Source organism: Anomaloglossus baeobatrachus, chromosome 10 (genome assembly GCF_048569485.1).
Source record: "Anomaloglossus baeobatrachus isolate aAnoBae1 chromosome 10, aAnoBae1.hap1, whole genome shotgun sequence".
Taxonomy (NCBI): domain Eukaryota; kingdom Metazoa; phylum Chordata; class Amphibia; order Anura; family Aromobatidae; genus Anomaloglossus; species Anomaloglossus baeobatrachus.
The window spans coordinates 8,477,453-8,497,908 of record NC_134362.1 but is presented as its reverse complement, the minus strand read 5'-3'; the positions used below and the strand labels follow the sequence as shown (position 1 = coordinate 8,497,908).

Sequence of the window (20,456 nt, the reverse complement as noted above, 5' to 3'; positions counted from 1 at the left end):
GAAGTGCTAGAGACCCCGGCAGACGAAGTGCTACAGGGGAGCATGCACACAATGGGACGGTGTCATGAACAGCATCCCATGTAGTAAAAACAGCACTGAAAATCTGTGTTGCTTTTTTGCCGCTGCCGACTAGCCATCTAGAAGTATATAGCCAAGATTGGTGACCGTACAGTGCAATGTATAGCATACAAGCATAAAGTACAAATGAACACTGCAGCACAAGCAATACAAGCAGCATAGAAGCCTGTGCCCTGGCACCTCTGCTCTTCTGCTGCTGTAGACTAGTCATCTAGGGGAATATAGCCAAGAGTGACCCTACAGTGCAATGTATAGCATACAAGCACAAGTACAAATGAACACTGCAGCCCATGCAATACAAGCAGCATAGAAGCCTGTGCCCTGGCACCTCTGCTCTTCTGCTGCTGTAGACTAGTCATCTAGGGGAATATAGCCCAGAAGAGTGACCATACAGTGCAATGTATAGCATACAAGCACAAGTACAAATGCACACTGCAGCCCATGCAATACAAGCAGCATAGAAAAAAACCTGTGCCCCAGCACCCTTGGTTTTCTGCTGCTGTAGTCTAGCCATTCCAGGAGAATATAGCTAAGACTAGCGACTGTACAGTGCAATGTATAGCATATAAGCATAAACACAAATGAACACTTCAGTACGTGCAATACAAGCAGCCTAGAAAGCCTGTGCCTTAGCACACCTGCTTTCCTGCTGCTGATGTGTCGCTCTCCAAGCGGGCATATAGCGACCTATGCAGTTAAAATACACATGTACACACTGCAGTATATATTGGGGTCAGCACTATGTGTGCCGCTTACCGCCCGCCTATAAGCGGGTGTATGGTCGCCACCGTCCTGCCTGGTTGCCGAAAGTCCGAGCTTGGACTGCAGTAATGGCTGCCGGCGTCTTCCCCAGCTCGTGTGAGGAGGGGCGGGCCGTGGGCGTGCCCCAAGTCAGAGCGGGAATCCGGCGTCCGACAGTGTGCAGTGAGAGGGCTGGAGCATGTAAATAAGGCTCCAGCCCTCGGCGCTGCTGATTGCTCAGCGTCTGTCCCCTTCCCTGAGTGACAGGGAGGGGGCGGGAACGAAGCGGCACTAGGCCGCAGAAGCCGGGGACTGGATTTATAAGCGCCGCCGCCGTAAAAGCGCGGTCGGCGCCCAGTCCCCGGCGAACTACAAGTCCCAGCCGCGCCGCCGCTCCCGGAGCGTCCGGCGCGGTAGTTCCCAATACACAAAGTCACTCAGCAAAGCTGCAGTGACTGTAACCCTTTACTGTCCCCGGCGCACTAGCACACCCAGCAAGTCTGGAGTGTGCTGTGCCTGTGTGTACGGGGACACAGAGTACCTGTAATGGTGCAGGGCCATGTCCCTGAACGGTACTCCAGCTCCGTATCCAGCAGGTTCAAATGGGTCTGTGGATGGAGCCCGGCGTCAGAGCTTTGAGGCCGGCAGGATCCCACTTCCTCAGAGCCCCCCAGGGGGATGTGGAAGGAAAGCAGCATGTGGGCTCCAGCCTCCGTACCAGCAATAGGTACCTCAACCTTACAACACCATCAACGGGTGAGAAGGGAGCATGCTGGGGGCCCTATATGGGCCCTCTTTTCTTCCATCCGAAATAGTCAGCAGCTACTGCTGACTAAAATCTGTGGAGCTATGCATGGATGTCTGACCTCCTTCGCACAAAGCTTGAAAACTGGAGAACCCGTGATACCACGGGGGGGTATAGCCAGAAGGGGAGGGGCCTTGCACTTTTTGGTGTAGTGCTTTGTGTGGCCTCCGGAGGCAGTAGCTATACCCCAATCGTCTGGGTCTCCCAATAGAGCGCTGAAGAAAATACCTCGTAATAGAGCCGTAAAAACGGCCTCTTCCTACAGGTGGGCAACCGCCGCCTGAAGGACTCGTCTACCTAGGCTGGCATCCGCCGAAGCATAGGTATGCACCTGATAGTGCTTCGTGAAAGTGTGCAGGCTCGACCAGGTAGCCGCCTGACACACCTGCTGAGCCGTAGCCTGGTGCCTCAAAGCCCAGGACGCGCCCATGGCTCTGGTAGAATGGGCCTTCAGCCCTGAGGGAACCGGAAGCCCAGCCGAACGGTAAGCTTCGATAATTGGCTCCTTGATCCACCGAGCCAGGGTTGATTTGGAAGCCTGTGACCCTTTACGCTGGCCAGCGACAAGGACAAAGAGTGCATCCGAGCGGCGCAGGGGCGCCGTACGAGAAATGTAGAGTCTGAGTGCTCTCACCAGATCTAACAAGTGCAAATCCTTTTCACATTGGTGAACTGGATGAGGACAAAAAGAAGGTAAGGAGATATCCTGATTGAGATGAAAGGGGGATACCACCTTAGGGAGAAGTTCCGGAACCGGGCGCAGAACCACCTTGTCCTGGTGAAACACCAGGAAAGGGGATTTGCATGACAGCGCTGCTAGCTCAGACACTCTCCGAAGTGAAGTGACTGCTACTAGAAAAACCACTTTCTGCGAAAGGCGTGAGAGAGAAATATCCCTCATTGGCTCGAATGGTGGTTTCTGAAGAACCGTCAGCACCCTGTTCAGATCCCAGGGTTCTAACGGCCGCTTGTAAGGTGGAACTATGTGACAAACCCCCTGCAAGAACGTGCGTACCTGTGGAAGTCTGGCTAGGCGCTTCTGGAAAAACACAGAGAGCGCTGAGACTTGTCCCTTAAGGGAGCCGAGCGACAAACCCTTTTCCAGTCCAGATTGAAGGAAGGACAGAAAAGTGGGCAAGGCAAAAGGCCAGGGAGAAATACCCTGAGCAGAGCACCACGACAGGAAAATTTTCCACGTCCTGTGGTAGATCTTGGCGGACGTTGAGATGGAAAAACGGCCCTTGAGATAGCAAGTCTGGTCGGTCTGGTAGTGCCCACGGTTGGCCGACCGTGAGATGCCACAGATCCGGGTACCACGACCGCCTCGGCCAGTCTGGAGCGACGTGGATGACGCGGCGGCAGTCGGCCCTGATCTTGCGTAACACTCTGGGCAACAGTGCCAGCGGAGGAAACACATAAGGGAGCTGAAACTGCGACCAATCCTGAACTAAGGCGTCTGCCGCCAGAGCTCTGGGATCTTGAGACCGTGCCATGAACGCCGGTACCTTGTTGTTGTGCCGGGACGCCATGAGGTCGACGTCCGGCACCCCCCAGCGGCAACAGATCTCCTGAAACACGTCCGGGTGAAGGGACCATTCCCCTGCGTCCATGCCCTGGCGACTGAGATAATCTGCTTCCCAGTTTTCCACGCCTGGAATGTGAACTGCGGAGATGGTGGAGGCCGTGGCTTCCACCCACAGCAGAATCCGCCGGACTTCCTGGAAGGCTTGCCGACTGCGTGTGCCACCTTGGTGGTTGATGTATGCCACCGCTGTGGAATTGACTGACTGAATTCTGATCTGCTTGCCTTCCAGCCACTGCTGGAACGCTTTCAGGACAAGATACACTGCCCGTATTTCCAGAACATTGATCTGAAGCGAGGACTCTTGCTGGGTCCACGTACCCTGAGCCCTGTGGTGGAGAAAAACCGCTCCCCACCCTGACAGACTCGCGTCCGTCGTGACCACCTCCCAGGATGGGGGTAGGAAGGATTTCCCTTTCGATAATGAAGTGGGAAGAAGCCACCACCGAAGGGAAGCTTTGGTCGCCTGCGAGAGGGAGACGTTCCTGTCGAGGGACGTCGGCTTCCTGTCCCATTTGCGTAGGATGTCCCATTGAAGAGGACGCAGGTGAAACTGCGCGAAAGGAACTGCCTCCATTGCTGCCACCATCTTCCCCAGGAAGTGCATGAGGCGCCTCAAGGGGTGTGACTGGCCTTGAAGGAGAGATTGTACCCCTGTCTGTAGTGACCGCTGCTTGATCAGCGGAAGCTTCACTATCGCTGAGAGGGTATGAAACTCCATGCCAAGGTATGTCAGCGATTGGGCCGGTGTCAGATTTGACTTTGGAAAATTGATGATCCACCCGAAACTCTGGAGAGTCTCCAGGGTAGCGTCGAGGCTGTGTTGGCATGCCTCTAGAGAGTGTGCCTTGATCAACAGATCGTCCAAGTACGGGATCACCGAGTGACCTTGAGAGTGGAGGACCGCTACGACAGTAGCCATAACCTTGGTGAAAACCCGTGGGGCTGTTGCCAGGCCGAACGGCAGTGCCACGAACTGCAGGCGTTCGTTCCCTATGGCGAAGCGCAAGAAGCGCTGGTGCTCTGGAGCAATCGGTACGTGGAGATAAGCATCTTTGATATCGATCGATGCAAGGAAATCTCCCTGGGACATTGAGGCGATGACGGAGTGGAGGGATTCCATCCGGAACCGCCTGGTCTTTACGTGTTTGTTGAGAAGTTTCAGGTCCAGGACAGGTCGGAAAGACCCGTCCTTCTTTGGGACCACAAACAAGTTGGAGTAAAAACTGTGGCCCTGTTGCTGAAGAGGAACAGGGACCACCACCCCTTCTGCCTTCAGAATGCCCAGCGCCTGCAGAAGAGCCTCGGCTCGCTCGGGAGGCGGGGATGACCTGAAGAATCGAGTCGGGGGACGAGAGGTGAACTCTATCTTGTAACCGTGAGACAGAATGTCTCTCACCCAACGGTCTTTTACCCGTGGCAGCCAGGTGTCGCAAAAGCAGGAGAGCCTGCCACCGACCGAGGATGCGGAGTGAGGATGCCGACAGTCATGAGGAAGCCGCTTTGGTAGCGGCACCTCCGGTGGTCTGTTTAGGACGTGACTTAGACCGCCATGCATCAGAGTTCCTTTGATCTTTCTGAGGCCTTTTGGACGAGGAGAATTGGGACCTGCCCGCACCCCGAAAGGACCGAAACCTCGACTGCCCCTTCCTCTGTTGGGGTATGTTCAGTTTGGGCTGGGGTAAGGATGTATCCTTTCCCTTGCATTGTTTGATGATTTCATCCAAACGCTCGCCAAACAATCGGTCGCCAGAAATTGGCAAACTGGTTAAGCGCTTTTTGGAAACAGAATCTGCCTTCCATTCCCGTAGCCACAAGGCCCTGCGGAGTACCACCGAATTGGCGGCTGCAACCGCCGTACGGCTCGCAGAGTCCAGAACAGCATTAATAGCGTAAGACGCAAATGCCGACGTCTGAGTGGTTATGGACGCCACCTGTGGCGCGGACGTGCGTGTGGCTGCGTCAATTTGCGCTTGACCTGCTGAGATAGCTTGTAGCGCCCATACGGCTGCGAACGCTGGGGCAAAAGAAGCGCCGATAGCTTCATAGATGGATTTCAACCAGAGCTCCATCTGCCTGTCAGTGGCATCTTTGAGTGAAGCCCCATCTTCCACTGCAAGTATGGATCTAGCTGCCAGTCTGGAGATTGGAGGATCCACTTTGGGACACTGAGCCCAACCTTTGACCACGTCAGGGGGAAAGGGATAACGTGTATCCTTAAGGCGCTTAGAAAACCGCTTATCTGGACAAGCATGGTGATTCTGGACTGCCTCTCTGAAATCAGAGTGGTCCAGAAAAATACTCGGTGTACGCTTGGGAAACCTGAAAACGGAATTTCTGCTGCTGGGAAGCTGACTCCTCCACCGGAGGAGCTGAGGGAGAAATATCCAACATACGATTGATGGACGCAATAAGGTCGTTCACTATGGCGTCCCCGTCCGGAGTATCAAGATTGAGAGCGGCCTCAGGATCAGAATCTTGATCAGCTGTCTCCGCATCATCAACCAGAGCTTCCCCCCGCTGAGACCCTGAACAATATGAAGATGTCGAGGGAAAATCTAAGCGAGCTCGCTTAGTCGGTCTGGGGCTGGGGTCTGTGTCAGAACCCTCAGCTTGGGATCCATGAGATACCCCGGGAGGACATTGTTGGTCCAGCTGAGGTGGGCCAGGGAACAAAGATTCAACAGAGTCCCTGTGCTGAGATACCGGCCTGGCCTGCAAGGCTTCTAGTATCTTAGCCATAGTCTCAGAGAGTTTTGCAAACTCTGTCCCCGTCACCTGAACAGTGTTAGCAGGTGGCTCCCCCTGGGCCCCCCCTAGCAGAGGCTCTGGCTGAGCAAGTGCCACAGGGGCCGAACAGTGCACACAATGAGGGTCAGTGGATCCTGCCGGTAGCGGGGTCGTACATGCGGCGCAGGCAACATAATAAGCCTGTGTTATGGCACCCCTGCCTTTCGTGGGCGCCATGCTATTATCTTCCCTGAGCAACACAATAGGGTATATAGCCAGAAATCAACTGTGCACTATACAGTGTAAAACATATATACCATAAACATATAATGTTACACTACTGCACAATGGGGCTAGCACCACAGGTGCTGCTTATCACCCGCTTAAAGCGGTTGTGAGGCCATCAGAGTCCCTGCCTGGGTCTCCCAGACTTTGTCCCCCTCTGCAGCGTCCGAGGAGCTGACAGGAATGGCTGCCGGCGTCCTGAGGAGAGGAGGGAGCCGTGGGCGTGACCCAGAAAGAGCGGGAATTGGTGCCTGCACTGTGCACAGTGAGGGGAGTGGAGTATGCAAAGCATGCTCCAGCCCTCAGTGCTGCTCGTTCTGTGCAGCGTCCCGCCCTTCCCCTGCCTGTCAGGGCTGGGGGTGGGAGGAAAGGAACTAGGCAGCAAAAAGCCGGGGACTCTAGTAATAAACGCGGCCGCCGTAAAAGCGCGGCCGGCGTGGAAGTCCCCGGCGCACTACAAGTCCCAGCCGCGCCGCAGTGATTCCATGGCAGCGGCGGTCAGTGCGGCAGTCCCTATACATAAACACACTCTGCAACGCTGAGTGTGTAATGGCACCTATTAACCCGGTCAGCGCCGCGGTCCCCGGTGCACTAGCACACCCAGCAAAGCTGGAGTGTTGCTGTGCGCGGTCCCCACCGGGATACAGAGTACCTCCAAGTAGCAGGGCCATGTCCCTGAACGATACCCGGCTCCTATCCAGCAGGCTCCACAGGAGTTGTGGATGAAGCACGGTCTCAGTGCCTGGAGACCGATAGGATCCCACTTCCACCAGAGCCCTGAGGGGGATGGGGAAGGAAAACAGCATGTGGGCTCCAGCCTCCGTACCCGCAATGGATACCTCAACCTTACAACACCGCCGACAAGAGTGGGGTGAGAAGGGAGCATGCTGGGGGCCCTATATGGGCCCACTTTTCTTCCATCCGACATGGTCAGCAGCTGCTGCTGACCAATCTGTGGAGCGTGCGTGCGTGTCTGACCTCCTTCACACAAAGCAAAAAACTGAGGAGCCCGTGGGAGCACGGGGGGTGTATAGGCAGAAGGGGAGGGGCTTAACACTTTTAAGTGTAGTACTTTGTGCGGCCTCCGGAGGCATAGCCTATACACCCAATTGTCTGGGTCTCCCAATAGAGCGACAAAGAAGAAGGGAATTTTGTTACTTACCGTAAATTCCTTTTCTTCTAGCTCTTATTGGGAGACCCAGACGATTGGGGTATAGCTACTGCCTCCGGAGGCCACACAAAGCAACTACACCAAAAAGTGTAAGGCCCCTCCCCTTCTGGCTATACCCCCCCCGTGGTATCACGGGTTCTCCAGTTTTAGTGCCAAAGCAAGAAGGAGGAAGCCAATAACTGGTTTAAACAAATTAACTCCGAATAACGTCGGAGAACTGAAAAAACCGTTCAACATGAACAACATGTGTACCCGCAAACAACAAAAGAATCCCGAAGGACAACAGGGCGGGTGCTGGGTCTCCCAATAAGAGCTAGAAGAAAAGGAATTTACGGTAAGTAACAAAACTCCCTTCTTCTTCAGCGCTCTATTGGGAGACCCAGACGATTGGGACGTCCAAAAGCTGTCCCTGGGTGGGTAAAGAAATACCTCATGTTAGAGCTGCAAAACAGCCCTCCCCTACGGGGATGTCACTGCCGCCTGCAGGACTCTTCTACCTAAGCTGGCATCCGCCGAAGCATAGGTATGCACCTGATAATGTTTGGTGAAAGTGTGCAGACTCGACCAGGTAGCTGCCTGGCACACCTGTTGAGCCGAAGCCTGGTGTCGTAATGCCCAGGACGCACCCACGGCTCTGGTTGAGTGGGCTTTCAGCCCTGAAGGAACCGGAAGCCCAGCAGAACGGTAGGCTTCCAGAATTGGTTCTTTGATCCATCGAGCAAGGGTGGCTTTAGAAGCCTGCGACCCCTTGCGCTGGCCAGCGACAAGGACAAAAAGTGCATCGGAACGGCGGATGGGCGCCGTGCGAGAAATGTAGATTCTGAGTGCTCTCACCAGATCTAGCAAACGTAAGTCCTTCTCATACCGGTGAACCGGATGAGGACAAAAAGAAGGCAAAGATATATCCTGATTAAGATGAAACGAGGATACGACCTTAGGGAGAAACTCCGGAATGGGGCGCAGCACTACCTTGTCCTGGTGGAACACCAGGAAGGGAGCTTTGGATGACAGAGCTGCCAGCTCAGACACTCGTCGAAGCGATGTGATCGCAACAAGAAACGCCACTTTCTGTGACAGACGAGAAAAGGAAACGTCCTTCAGAGGCTCGAAGGGCGGCTTTTGCAGAGCAACTAGTACTCTGTTAAGATCCCATGGATCTAACGGCCGCTTGTACGGGGGCACAATATGACAGACCCCCTGTAGGAACGTGCGCACCTTAGGAAGACGTGCTAGACGCTTCTGAAAAAACACAGATAGTGCCGAGACTTGCCCTTTAAGGGAGCTGAGCGACAAGCCCTTTTCCAACCCCGATTGCAGGAAGGAAAGAAAAATGGGCAATGCAAATGGCCAAGGGGACACTCTCTGTGCAGAGCACCAGGATAAGAAAATCTTCCACGTTCTGTGGTAGATCTTAGCAGACGTTGACTTCCTAGCTTGTCTCATTGTGGCTACGACTCCTTGAGATAATCCTGCGGACGCTAGGATCCAGGACTCAATGGCCACACAGTCAGGTTCAGGGCCGCAGAATTCTGATGGAAAAACGGCCCTTGGGACAGTAAGTCTGGTCGGTCTGGCAGTGACCACGGTCGGCCGACCGTGAGATGCCACAGATCCGGATACCACGATCTCCTCGGCCAGTCTGGGGCGACGAGTATGACGCGGCTGCAATCGGATCTGATCTTGCGTAACACACTGGGCAAGAGTGCCAGAGGTGGGAAGACGTATGGGAGCTGGAACTGCGACCAATCTTGAACCAAGGCGTCTGCCGCCAGAGCTCTTTGATCGCGCGACCTCGCCATGAATGCCGGGACTTTGTTGTTGTGCCGGGACGCCATTAGGTCGACGTCCGGCACTCCCCAGCGGCGACAGATTTCCTGAAACACGTCCGGGTGAAGGGACCATTCCCCTGCGTCCATGCCCTGGCGACTGAGGAAGTCTGCTTCCCAGTTTTCTACGCCCGGGATGTGAACCGCGGATATGGTGGATGCTGTGTCCTCCACCCACATTAGAATGCGCCGGACTTCTTGGAAGGCTTGCCGACTGCGCGTCCCTCCTTGGTGGTTGATGTATGCCACCGCTGTGGAGTTGTCCGACTGGATTCGGATCTGCTTTCCTTCCAGCCACTGTTGGAATGCTAGTAGGGCAAGATACACTGCTCTGATTTCCAGAACATTGATCTGCAGGGTGGACTCCTGCGGAGTCCACGTCCCCTGAGCCCTGTGGTGGAGAAACACTGCTCCCCACCCTGACAGACTCGCATCTGTCGTGACTACTGCCCAGGATGGGGGTAGGAAGGATCTTCCCTGAGACAATGAGGTGGGAAGGAGCCACCATTGTAGAGAGTCCTTGGCCGTCTGGGAAAGAGAGACTTTCCTGTCGAGGGACGTTGACTTCCCGTCCCATTGGCGGAGGATGTCGCATTGAAGTGGGCGCAGATGAAACTGCGCAAAGGGAACTGCTTCCATGGCTGCCACCATCTTCCCGAGGAAGTGCATGAGGCGCCGTAAGGAGTGCGACTGGCCCTGAAGAAGAGATTGCACCCCTGTCTGTAGGGACCGCTGCTTGTTCAGCGGAAGCTTCACTCTCGCTGCTCGAGTATGGAACTCCATGCCAAGATACGTTAGTGACTGTGTCGGTGACAGATTTGACTTTGGAAAGTTGATGATCCATCCGAAAGTCTGTAGAGTCTCTAGCGTAGCATGTAGACTGAGTTGGCATGCCTCTTGAGAGGGTGCCTTGACCAGTAGATCGTCTAGATAAGGGATCACCGAGTGTCCCTGAGAGTGCAAGACTGCTACCACCGCCGCCATGACCTTGGTGAAGACCCGTGGGGCTGTCGCCAGACCGAATGGCAGAGCTACGAACTGCAGATGGTCGTTTCCTATCACAAAACGTAGAAAACGTTGATGTTCTGTAGCAATTGGCACGTGGAGATAAGCATCTTTGATGTCTATTGAGGCAAGGAAGTCTCCTTGAGACATTGAGGCAATGACAGAACGGAGAGTTTCCATTCGGAACCGCCTGGCGTGCACATGTTTGTTGAGCAGTTTTAGGTCCAGAACAGGACGGAACGAGCCGTCCTTTTTTGGAACCACAAAGAGATTGGAATAAAACCCTCGCCCTTGTTCCTGAGGCGGTACAGGAACCACTACTCCTTCCGCTCTTAGGGAGCCCACCGCCTGCAGCAGGGCATCTGCTCGGTCTGGATGTGGGGAGGTTCTGAAGAACCGAGCTGGAGGACGAGAACTGAACTCGATTCTGTACCCGCGAGACAAAATGTCTGTCACCCACCGGTCTTTGACCTGAGACATCCAAATGTCGTAAAAGCGGGAGAGCCTGCCCCCGACCGGAGATGCGGAGGGAGGGGGCTGGAAGTCATGAGGTAGCCGCTTTGGAAGCGGTTCCTCCATTTGCTTTCTTGGGGCGTGCGTGAGTCCGCCAGGAATCTGAGATTCTTTGCGTCCTCTGAGTCCCTTTGGACGAGGAGAATTGTGTCTTGCCCGAACCTCGAAAGGACTGAAACTTCTGCTGCCACTTTTTCTGCTGAGGTTTGCTTGGTCTGGGCTGGGGTAAGGAAGAGTCTTTACCCTTGGACTGTTTAATGATGTCAGCTAATGGCTCGCCAAACAGTCTATCTCTAGATAATGGCAAGCTGGTTAAACATTTTTTGGAACCAGCATCTGCTTTCCAGTCCTTTAACCACAAGGCTCTGCGCAAAACTACCGAATTGGCGGACGCCATTGAGGTGCGGCTGGTAGATTCTAGGACCGCATTGATAGCGTAGGACGCAAACGCAGACATCTGCGAGGTAAGGGACGCCACTTGCGGCACCGCTGGATGTAAGATAGCATCCACTTTTGCTAAACCAGCTGAAATAGCTTGGAGTGCCCATACGGCTGCGAATGCTGGAGCAAACGACGCGCCGATAGCTTCATAGACAGATTTTAACCAAAGGTCCATCTGTCTGTCATTGGCATCTTTAAGTGAAGCGCCATCCTCCACTGCAACTATGGATCTAGCTGCAAGTTTGGAAATCGGGGGGTCAACCTTTGGACACTGGGTCCAGCGCTTGACCACGTCAGGGGGGAAAGGATAACGTGTATCCCTAGAACGTTTAGAGAAACGCCTTTCTGGATGAGCGTCGTGCTTCTGGATTGATTCTCTGAAGTCAGAGTGGTCCAACAAAGCACTCAATTTACGCTTGGGATAGAGGAAACGAAACTTCTCCTGCTCTGCAGCTGCCTCCTCTGCTGAAGGGGCTGGGGGAGAAATATCTAACAGTCTATTGATGGCTGAGATAAGATCGTTTACCATGGCGTCCCCATCCGGGGCATCGAGATTGAGAGGGGTTCCAGGATTAGACTCCTGATCACTCTCTTCAGACGCATCACAGGGAGACTGATTGCGCTGAGACCCTGAGCAGTGTGATGACGTTGAGGGTCTTTCCCAGCGAGCTCGCTTAGGGTGGCTGGGGCTATCATCTGAGTCATAATACTCAGCCTGTGAAGCCGGGGACCCCCTTGCAGTCTGAATTAGTTCCAACTGAGGGGGATTAGAGGACAGAGACCTCGCCGTGTCCATAGACTGAGCCCCAGGCATGGATTGCAAAGTTTCAAGGATTTTTGTCAGAGTCACAGACATTCTATCAGCAAAAACTGCAAAGTCCGTCCCTGACACCGGGGCAGGACTTACAAGCGTCTCAGCCTGGGTCACTACCTCTCCGGACTCCGGCTGGCGAAGCAGCACCGGATCTGAGCATTGCACACAATGGGGGTCATTGGAGCCTGCTGGTAGAGCAGCCCCACATGCAGCACACGCAGTGTACACAGCCCTAGCCTTGGCAGCCTTGCGTTTTGTGGATGACATGTTGCTGCGTCCTCAGAGCGATCTGGGGTATCCAGCCAGGAAGCGACCTCACAGTGCAAGAATTAATTAAATATATATATCTGGTGACACAGTACACCAATACACACTGAGGCACTAGAGGGGCCAGCTGAAATGCCGCTTACCGCCCGCTTAAGAGCGGGTGTGTGGTCGCCAAAAGCCCCTAGTCCAGGTCTCCCAGAGCCTTGCGTCCTTCCTCTAGCCAGACTGCATGTAATGGCTGCCGGCGTCCTGGGAGAGGAGGGGGGGCGGGCCCTGGCCGTTCCTGGCTAAGAGCGGGAAGCCTGCTTCTCTCTGTGCCTAGTGAGAGGGCTGGAGCATGTAAATCAGGCTCCAGCCTCCGTCGCTGCTGCGAAACAGCGTCCCTCCTCTACCCTGATTGACAGGGTGGGGGCGGGAACGAAGCGGATCTAGGCCGCAAAAGCCGGGGACTAAATTTATAAACGCCGCCGCCGTAAAAGCGCGGTCGGCGTGTCCCCGGCGCACTACAAGTCACAGCAGCGCCGCCGGTCCAGTGGGGGTCGGCGCTGCGTTCACACAACACAAAAGTCCCCCAGTAAACTGCAGGAACACCAACTCAAGCGTTACGGTCCCCGGCGCACTACAACGCCCAGCCAGCCCGGAGTGTGTCTGTGCCTGCTGGGGACACAGAGTACCTGTATGATGCAGGGCCATGTCCCTGATTGTACTCCTGCTCCGTATCCATCAGGTGCTATGGGTCTGTGGATGGAGCCCGGCGTCAGAGCTTAGAGGCCGGCAGGATCCCACTTCCACAGAGCCCTATCAGGGGATGTGGAAGGAAAACAGCATGTGGGGCTCCAGCCTCTGTACCAGCAATAGGTACCTCAACCTTACAACACCATCCACGGGTGAGAAGGGAGCATGCTGTGGGCCCTATATGGGCCCTCTTTTCTTCCATCCGACATAGTCAGCAGCTACTGCTGACTAAAATCTGTGGAGCTATGCATGGATGTCTGACCTCCTTCGCACAAAGCTTGAAAACTGGAGAACCCCTGATACCACGGGGGGGGTATAGCCAGAAGGGGAGGGGCCTTACACTTTTTGGTGTAGTTGCTTTGTGTGGCCTCCGGAGGCAGTAGCTATACCCCAATCGTCTGGGTCTCCCAATAGAGCGCTGAAGAAAACAAAACATAAAAAGGGGGGAAAGTAGATATCTATTATATTTCTCCAGCAGTAGAAGGCGCAGCAGACATATTGGATAGGCTTTAAAGCTGGCCTTTCTTTTGCAACAATTATATCATGTTTATTGGACTACTATGAAACTTGTCTGTTATAAGAATGATCTAATGCATATTTCCTTTAGTTTTTGTTTTTATAGATGGAATCAGATGGTGGTCGATTCTGCACTGGATATGCTACGGTTTACACAACATGAGGTAGTCTAAATTTAGGCCACTCCCTCCCCTCCTATCGGTACAGGAGGAAGTGACGCAAGAGCCTCTAGATGGGTGGAGCAGAGGTAGGTAAGATAGTCAAAATGTATGTAGGATAGAGATCTTTCCTGTTGTGAAATAAGCTAGGTACGCCGGAAAGAAAGTCTAGATCTGAGCTGATGGAATCGGATGGAGATCCCCGCACAGGTGCAGCTGACCAAGAAGCAGTGAACGGGCCTAGAGTTGAGGAGTCCTTTACCATGCATAGAGACCATGCCTCGGTGACACCGGTCACGTCAGTGACTTCTGTCACTCCTTGTGTTCTTAAATCCCTACAAGATCAAGTAAACCAATAAGGAGTGGAGTGCGAGACGCAGGGAGCCGGCTGACTGAGGAAGGTCTGTGGATGAAGGGCGGTAAGCTTTCTCTGCCATGAGATCTCTTTTAATGATGGCCCAAGTAACATGGACTAACATCTGTGAAAAACAAATAGTGTGCACTTTGGTGACGCCAGGGTTCAGTACCCAGATAGGCAAACTCACCCGCTCTTGTGAAGCACGTTCTTAAAACAATGAAGAAAAACTGTAAAGAGTCTGTAGAAACACCCTGCACCTGCTCTACCCATTCTTAGAGACTGCAAACTGATTATAGATGTATATCATGAGCACGTTGTATGCAAGTCTGTGCGTGTTGTGTAGATTTCTCTCCAGGTCTGGTCAGAGGCTTTCCAGTGCAGAAAACGATGTCATTGCTGAAAATCCACATAATGCAAGTGGTATGTAAAAAAAACAAACTAATAAATTGTAAACCAATGCGTGTTGTGTTTCTCCTTAGTGCGTGTTGTGTTTCTCTTTAGTGTGTGTTTTGTTTCTCTTTAGTAATAAACAGGTTCCAATGTAAAATGGTTTTTTGGTCTAGCGCAAAGCACGTATAATCTTTATATAATTGACTAATTAGAGAAATAAACAAGTGTATGTTCTAATTCCAGATCCTAAATCAGAGTTAGTAGTATATGGTTTTCGGTCCGGAGACTGATTAATCCTAAAAGGCACAGAAATTTCGATAAAGCTCAACGGCAGGACAACATGGATTCACGCCCCGCATTGCAGAAGGGTCGATCCACCGGAGCTGCACTGAGCGTCCTGCTTATATTTATCCTTTACAAAAAACCTGTACAGTCCCAAACCATCATTGCCGAAACAGAAGAGAGGACTTAGAGAACCTTGAGACATGGGAAAGTCCAACCTCAAAGGGTGAGGACTCGCCTAGAAGTCCTTAGTCTCAAACCGGTGAAGAAATCCCATTCCCCTCTCCACCCATGCCTCAACGTTCAGTCAGGCAGGATTTCCCAACAGATCTTTCTTTCTCTTTTCCTAAGGGAACACAGTACCCTTAGTATTTGGAAATGGCAGAAGTCAGTCAAGGGGGACTGTTGAGGGTACGAGTGGAGTAGTCAAAAATACTTAATTCAGCCATTTCATAGACCCAAAAATGTGGTTTGGTTAATGTAATCTAACCATTTACAAATGTTTTTGTCTCCTACTAACTCATATGAATATATTCAGTGATTTTCCTTAATATAAAATGCTAGCTATGGATTCCCTCATCTCGGGAAAAGTTTTGGAAGAGCCTATCCCATCAGGCTGATGTCTCCCCGGCCTAGTCTGCTGAGCACTGGTAATGACACGCGAGTTGACGTCTCATCTCAGAAACCAATGGACCCGACACAACCGAAGCAGAAAGCGGCCGCTATTCAACCCATTATCCCAGAAGGTTTGTCCAAGTCTGCGCCACAAACTGTTCACATGAAGCCTCATCATGTTAATGTTTTTTATTTTTTTTTTTTATCAAGAGCAGATTATCCAGGTTCAAAGTGACCCTAAGTGGACTAGCTCTGACCAAGCATCCTCCTTTTGATTCATATCCGGAAAGAAGAACCATAGACAATTTGTAGCAAATGTCCTTTGTTTTTTATTGTTTTTTGATTATGTGCTAATTTTTAAATAAGGTCTAGACTCAATCTTTCTTAATCAGGATAATGTGCCCTAATAAGAGTAATAGCGCCAATCCTAATAGCCCCTATAAATCATAAAGTTATTTTTAAATAAATAAAATAAGTACTTAAAGGGGAAGTTAAAGTCTGTAGTGTTAAATTAAACAACAATCTCATAAAAAGCCCACATATATAAATATACCGTATTTTTTGGACCATAAGACGCACTTTTTTTCCTCCAAATTTGGGAGGAAAGTGTGGGGTGCGTCTTATGGTCTGAAGCTGCGGGGTAGGGAGCTGTGGGGAGTCAGCGCTATGCAGTGGGATCACAGGAGGCAGGGAGGGTCGCTGCTGCAGGAAGCCGGCGCTGGAGAAACCATGTGTGCCCGCTGCTTAAAGTAAGTGAATATTCATTAGCTGCTCCCCGCCCACCTCTCTCTGCAGTCAGCGGGGGTGAGGAGCAGCTAATCAATAGTTTAATGTAAACAGCGGACACACGTGGGAGCTTCAGACGCCAGCTTCCTGCAGCGGCTGGGGAGACTGTGTCCGCTGTGAAGGAGGCAGGAGCAGGGTGCCGCTGCTGTCATATCTGGCCCGGGGGGGAAGAGCAGATCACTGCAGTGTCCGGGACCAGAGCACGGCGTACCTTCACAGCACAGCCGCAGTCTCTGTGCGGAGGGCTCACATTACTTTCACTTTGATCCTTCCTCTGCACTAGAAACAGTCTCCCGTAGCTGACAAGGACCTACAGTGATGTAATGCAGAGGGGTGGGCCAGAACAGCACAGCACAGCACAGAGCAGCACAGCACAGTGCCCGCCTCTCCATTACATCACTGCAGGTCCTTAAGATATGTGAGACTTTGTTTGTGATGCCAGGACCAAACTGAAGCATGGTGAGCAGCACATCAGTAAAAGTAAGGCAATAAATAATATAGTATAGGCATTACTGTATACCTGGATGGGGTTGGATCATACATATATATTCACACACACACACACACACACACACACTATATAACTCTCAGAAGTGAAAGAGGGATACCAGGGCACTACTTTGCATATAGCCAGCCATTCCATCCAATGCAGAAAAAAGTCACGTATTCAGTGGCTAGAGGCAAACACTGGGGTGCTTATATCCATAGATAGCAAATCATGCAGTGTTCAAGTAGAAAAAATATAGCACTCACCAGATTATTTTGCTGTGCAGGATCCTGTTTATTTAAACAGCGGAGGTTACATGTGCGGAGAGGGCTGGTGGGGAGAGGGAGTGAACGCCTTGGCAGACGACGGCCGTTTCGCACCTGTCCGGTGCTTCAGCTGGACCAGCCCTCTCCGCACATGTAACCTACGCTGTTTAAATAAACAGGATCCTGCACAGCAAAATAATCTGGTGAGTGCTATATTTTTTCTACTTGAACACTGCACTATATAACTCTATACACACACACACACACTATAACTATATATATATATATATACACACACACACACACACACACACACACCAGATTGGAGGATCACACATATAATGATGGGGAACATACATATTCCACGATGGGGGCCATATATACCTGGAAGGTACCCAGAATGGGGGATATTATTACCTCAGTAACACTGTCAGCAGTAAAATAAGTGTGTCATGACCACATTCTTTTACTTTAATTTTATTTTTTTCTATTTTTTCCTCCTCTAAAACAAGGGTGCGTCTTATAGTCCGAAAAATACGGTAGATATAATTAAAGTCCCAAGGGCAGTAAGTCACAAATAAGTCCCAAATAATAAAATATATCTAAAATGGGGAAAAATTTAAAATTTAAGGTTAATATTCACAGATTATTTTATTAAGGGGGGACTGTGAAGGTGGTCTGAGCTGTAGTATGTTTGTTTAAACGTAATAAGAATATCTGTGTATGTAAATAATCAAAATGTAGATGTAGTTGCATAATAATCTGTGTCTATATAGCAATTGAACAGCTCTATAAAAGTTGTATAGCCATGAAGGAGTTAACCAAAGATAATGAAGCCAGAATGTGAAGCTGCAAGAGTGTTATCAGTAATGTTCACACAGAAGGAATGTACGGGAGGCAGGCAATGTAATATGAGAAATTGGGGAGTGAAGCACTCCCTGTTTAGCTTCAAGGTTGTTCATGCTTACTGTATAATTGGATCTATCGAATACACAAGTCAGTTGATGACGCTGGCTGAAAGAGAGCATGTCTGTGTGTTTATTGTCTGATACATTGATATATCAGCACTGATATACTGCTAATACGGCACCATCTCTGGATATCCCTGTATGAACACTCCATTAGCAGTCTTTACCCAAATTCCTCCCTTGACAACAGCTCTGGAGTATAATACAGGAGGTAACTCAGGATCAGTAATGTAATGTACGTACACAGTGACTGCACCAGCAGAATAGTGAGTGCAGCTCTGGAGTGTAAAGCGGGCGTTACACGCCACGACATCGCTAACGAGATGTCGTTTAGGTCACGGAATTCATGACACACATCCAGCCTCGTTAGCGACATCGTTGCGTGTGAAACGCACGAACGACCGTTAATGATCAATGATTAGGTAAGTAATGTTGATCGTTAACACGTTGTTCCTTTCCCGATTATAGTTGCTGCTGCAGGTACGATGTTCGTCGTTCCTGCGGCAGCACACATCGCTATGTGTGACACCGCAGAAACAAGGAACACCGTACCTGCGGCCGCCCGCAATGAGGAAGGAAGTAGGAGGGCGGGATGTTCCGAGCACTCATCTCCGCTTCTATTGGGCGGCCGCTTATTGACGCTGCACAAACCTCCCCCTTAAAGGAGAGATTGTTCGGCGGCCACAGCGACGTCAGTGAAGAGGTAATTGCGTGTGACGCTGCCCATAGCGATATTGTTCACTACAGCAGCGATCACCCCGTGATGCGCCACCGAGGTGGGCGGGTGCTATCGCTAGCGATGTCACAGCATGTAAAGCACGCTTACTACTCATCTCACCACACAGCACCCAGTGATGGGTTTCTGGGCGGCCCGCTGCCACTTACTCGTAGTTCTTCACCAGTTGGTAGAGGCAGAGCAGGATCCCCAGCCAGCAGGCGCTGTTGTCAGACTGCAGATAGAAGCCGATCTTCTCCACCACCGCAGTCCAGCGATTCGGGTAGTCGTGTTTGATGATGTGATGGATGCAGGTGGTGAGCTGGACCCTGCGCGAGACAATGAGACCATCAGTATACATATATACACACACATACATAATATACACAGGCCTGATTGTGTGGTCTCCTGTGTGCAGAGCGTTCTCCTCCATTCAGGGCACAGGTGACACCAGACGAGTGCGGGTCACTGATTCTGAGGATGATTTTTATCCTCTGCGTCCTTTGCCAATGGGATTCGCTGTTCAGAAATCACTGACAAACGCAGCGATAACGAAAAATCGATTTTTTTTTTTTTTTCAGATTGGGTATTCAAACAAATTTTTTTTATACTTTGAAAGACTTTTTATTAGAAGTGAACCCGGCACCGGCCGTAGGACCTCAGACAGGAGAGTGCGGGGAAAAACTGGAAAGAGGGCGCCGGGGACCGAGCTGCAGGGGGCGCGAGCCCGACGGGCGGACTCCCCGACGCCGGGGGCGCGAGCCCGACGGGCGGACTCCCCGACGCCGGGGGCGCGAGCCCGACGGGCGGACTCCCCGACGCCGGGGGCGCGAGCCCGACGGGCGGACTCCCCGACGCCGGGGGCGCGAGCCCGACGGGCGGACTCCCCGACGCCGGGGGGCGCGAGCCCGACGGGCGGACTCCCCGACGCCGGGGGCGCGAGCCCGACGGGCGGACTCCCCGACGCCGGGGGCGCGAGCCCGACGGGCGGACTCCCCGACGCCGGGGGCGCGAGCCCGACGGGCGGACTCCCCGACGCCGGGGGCGCGAGCCCGACGGGCGGACTCCCCGACGCCGGGGGCGCGAGCCCGACGGGCGGACTCCCCGACGCCGGGGGCGCGAGCCCGACGGGCGGACTCCCCGACGCCGGGGGCGCGAGCCCGACGGGCGGACTCCCCGACGACGGGGGCGCGAGCCCGACGGGCGGACTCCCCGACGACTGGGGGCGCGAGCCCGACGGGCGGACTCCCCGACGACGGGGGCGCGAGCCCGACTATGGACGTGGCCCTGACCTGATCAGCTCCGGGGACTGGATGATGGCCTCCACTATGTTCTCCCGGATGCAGTGCCGGTCCTCCTCGGGGATGGTGTGAGTGGGCACTTCTCCGGGGGTCACCTCACGGTCCGGCCAATACTGCGTGATCATATTCTTCAGGTAGATGACACCTGCGAGGAGGAAAACAATAGCAGATGTAGAGACCCTCACGCACGGCATGACATGGCACATGCAGCAGGGACTGATTTTCGGGACTTTGGATTATCTGATCATCCAGCAGCCTCGGGCAGTAAAGAGTTAGTGGCTCGCCGCGCTCTTACCCGCCTGTCGTACTGGTAGATCCAGTTGCTCAGACATGGTGATCTGCAGCAGAGTTGACACGAAGTTCACGGACTTGTGCGACTGGAGGGAAAAAAACAAGAGTCAGGAAAAAAGGAAAACCAGCAACGAACCAGAGACGCAAGAGTAACAAACCCTCAGCCGTGACCAGACGCAAGTGTAACGAACCCTCAGCCGTGACCAGACGCAAGTGTAACGAACCCTCAGCCGTGACCAGACGCAAGTGTAACGAACCCTCAGCCGTGACCAGACGCAAGTGTAACGAACCCTCAGCCGTGACCAGACGCAAGTGTAACGAACCCTCAGC

At 52.6% G+C, this 20,456-nt stretch overlaps 1 protein-coding gene across 1 annotated transcript in view; it reads right to left on the bottom strand.

The window, feature by feature from the left end:
- Positions 1-20,211, bottom strand: part of IPO7 (importin 7) — a 46,853-nt gene extending 26,642 nt beyond the window's left edge. Inside the window, exons 1-3 of the mRNA XM_075326608.1 lie at positions 20,131-20,211; positions 19,827-19,980; positions 18,705-18,863 (exon numbers count right to left, since the gene is read on the bottom strand). Coding sequence (XP_075182723.1) covers positions 18,705-18,863; positions 19,827-19,980; positions 20,131-20,167 — 350 coding nt within the window. The 5' untranslated portion in view covers positions 20,168-20,211. The remainder of the gene's footprint in view (positions 1-18,704; positions 18,864-19,826; positions 19,981-20,130) is intronic.
- Positions 20,212-20,456: the final 245 nt, after the last annotated feature.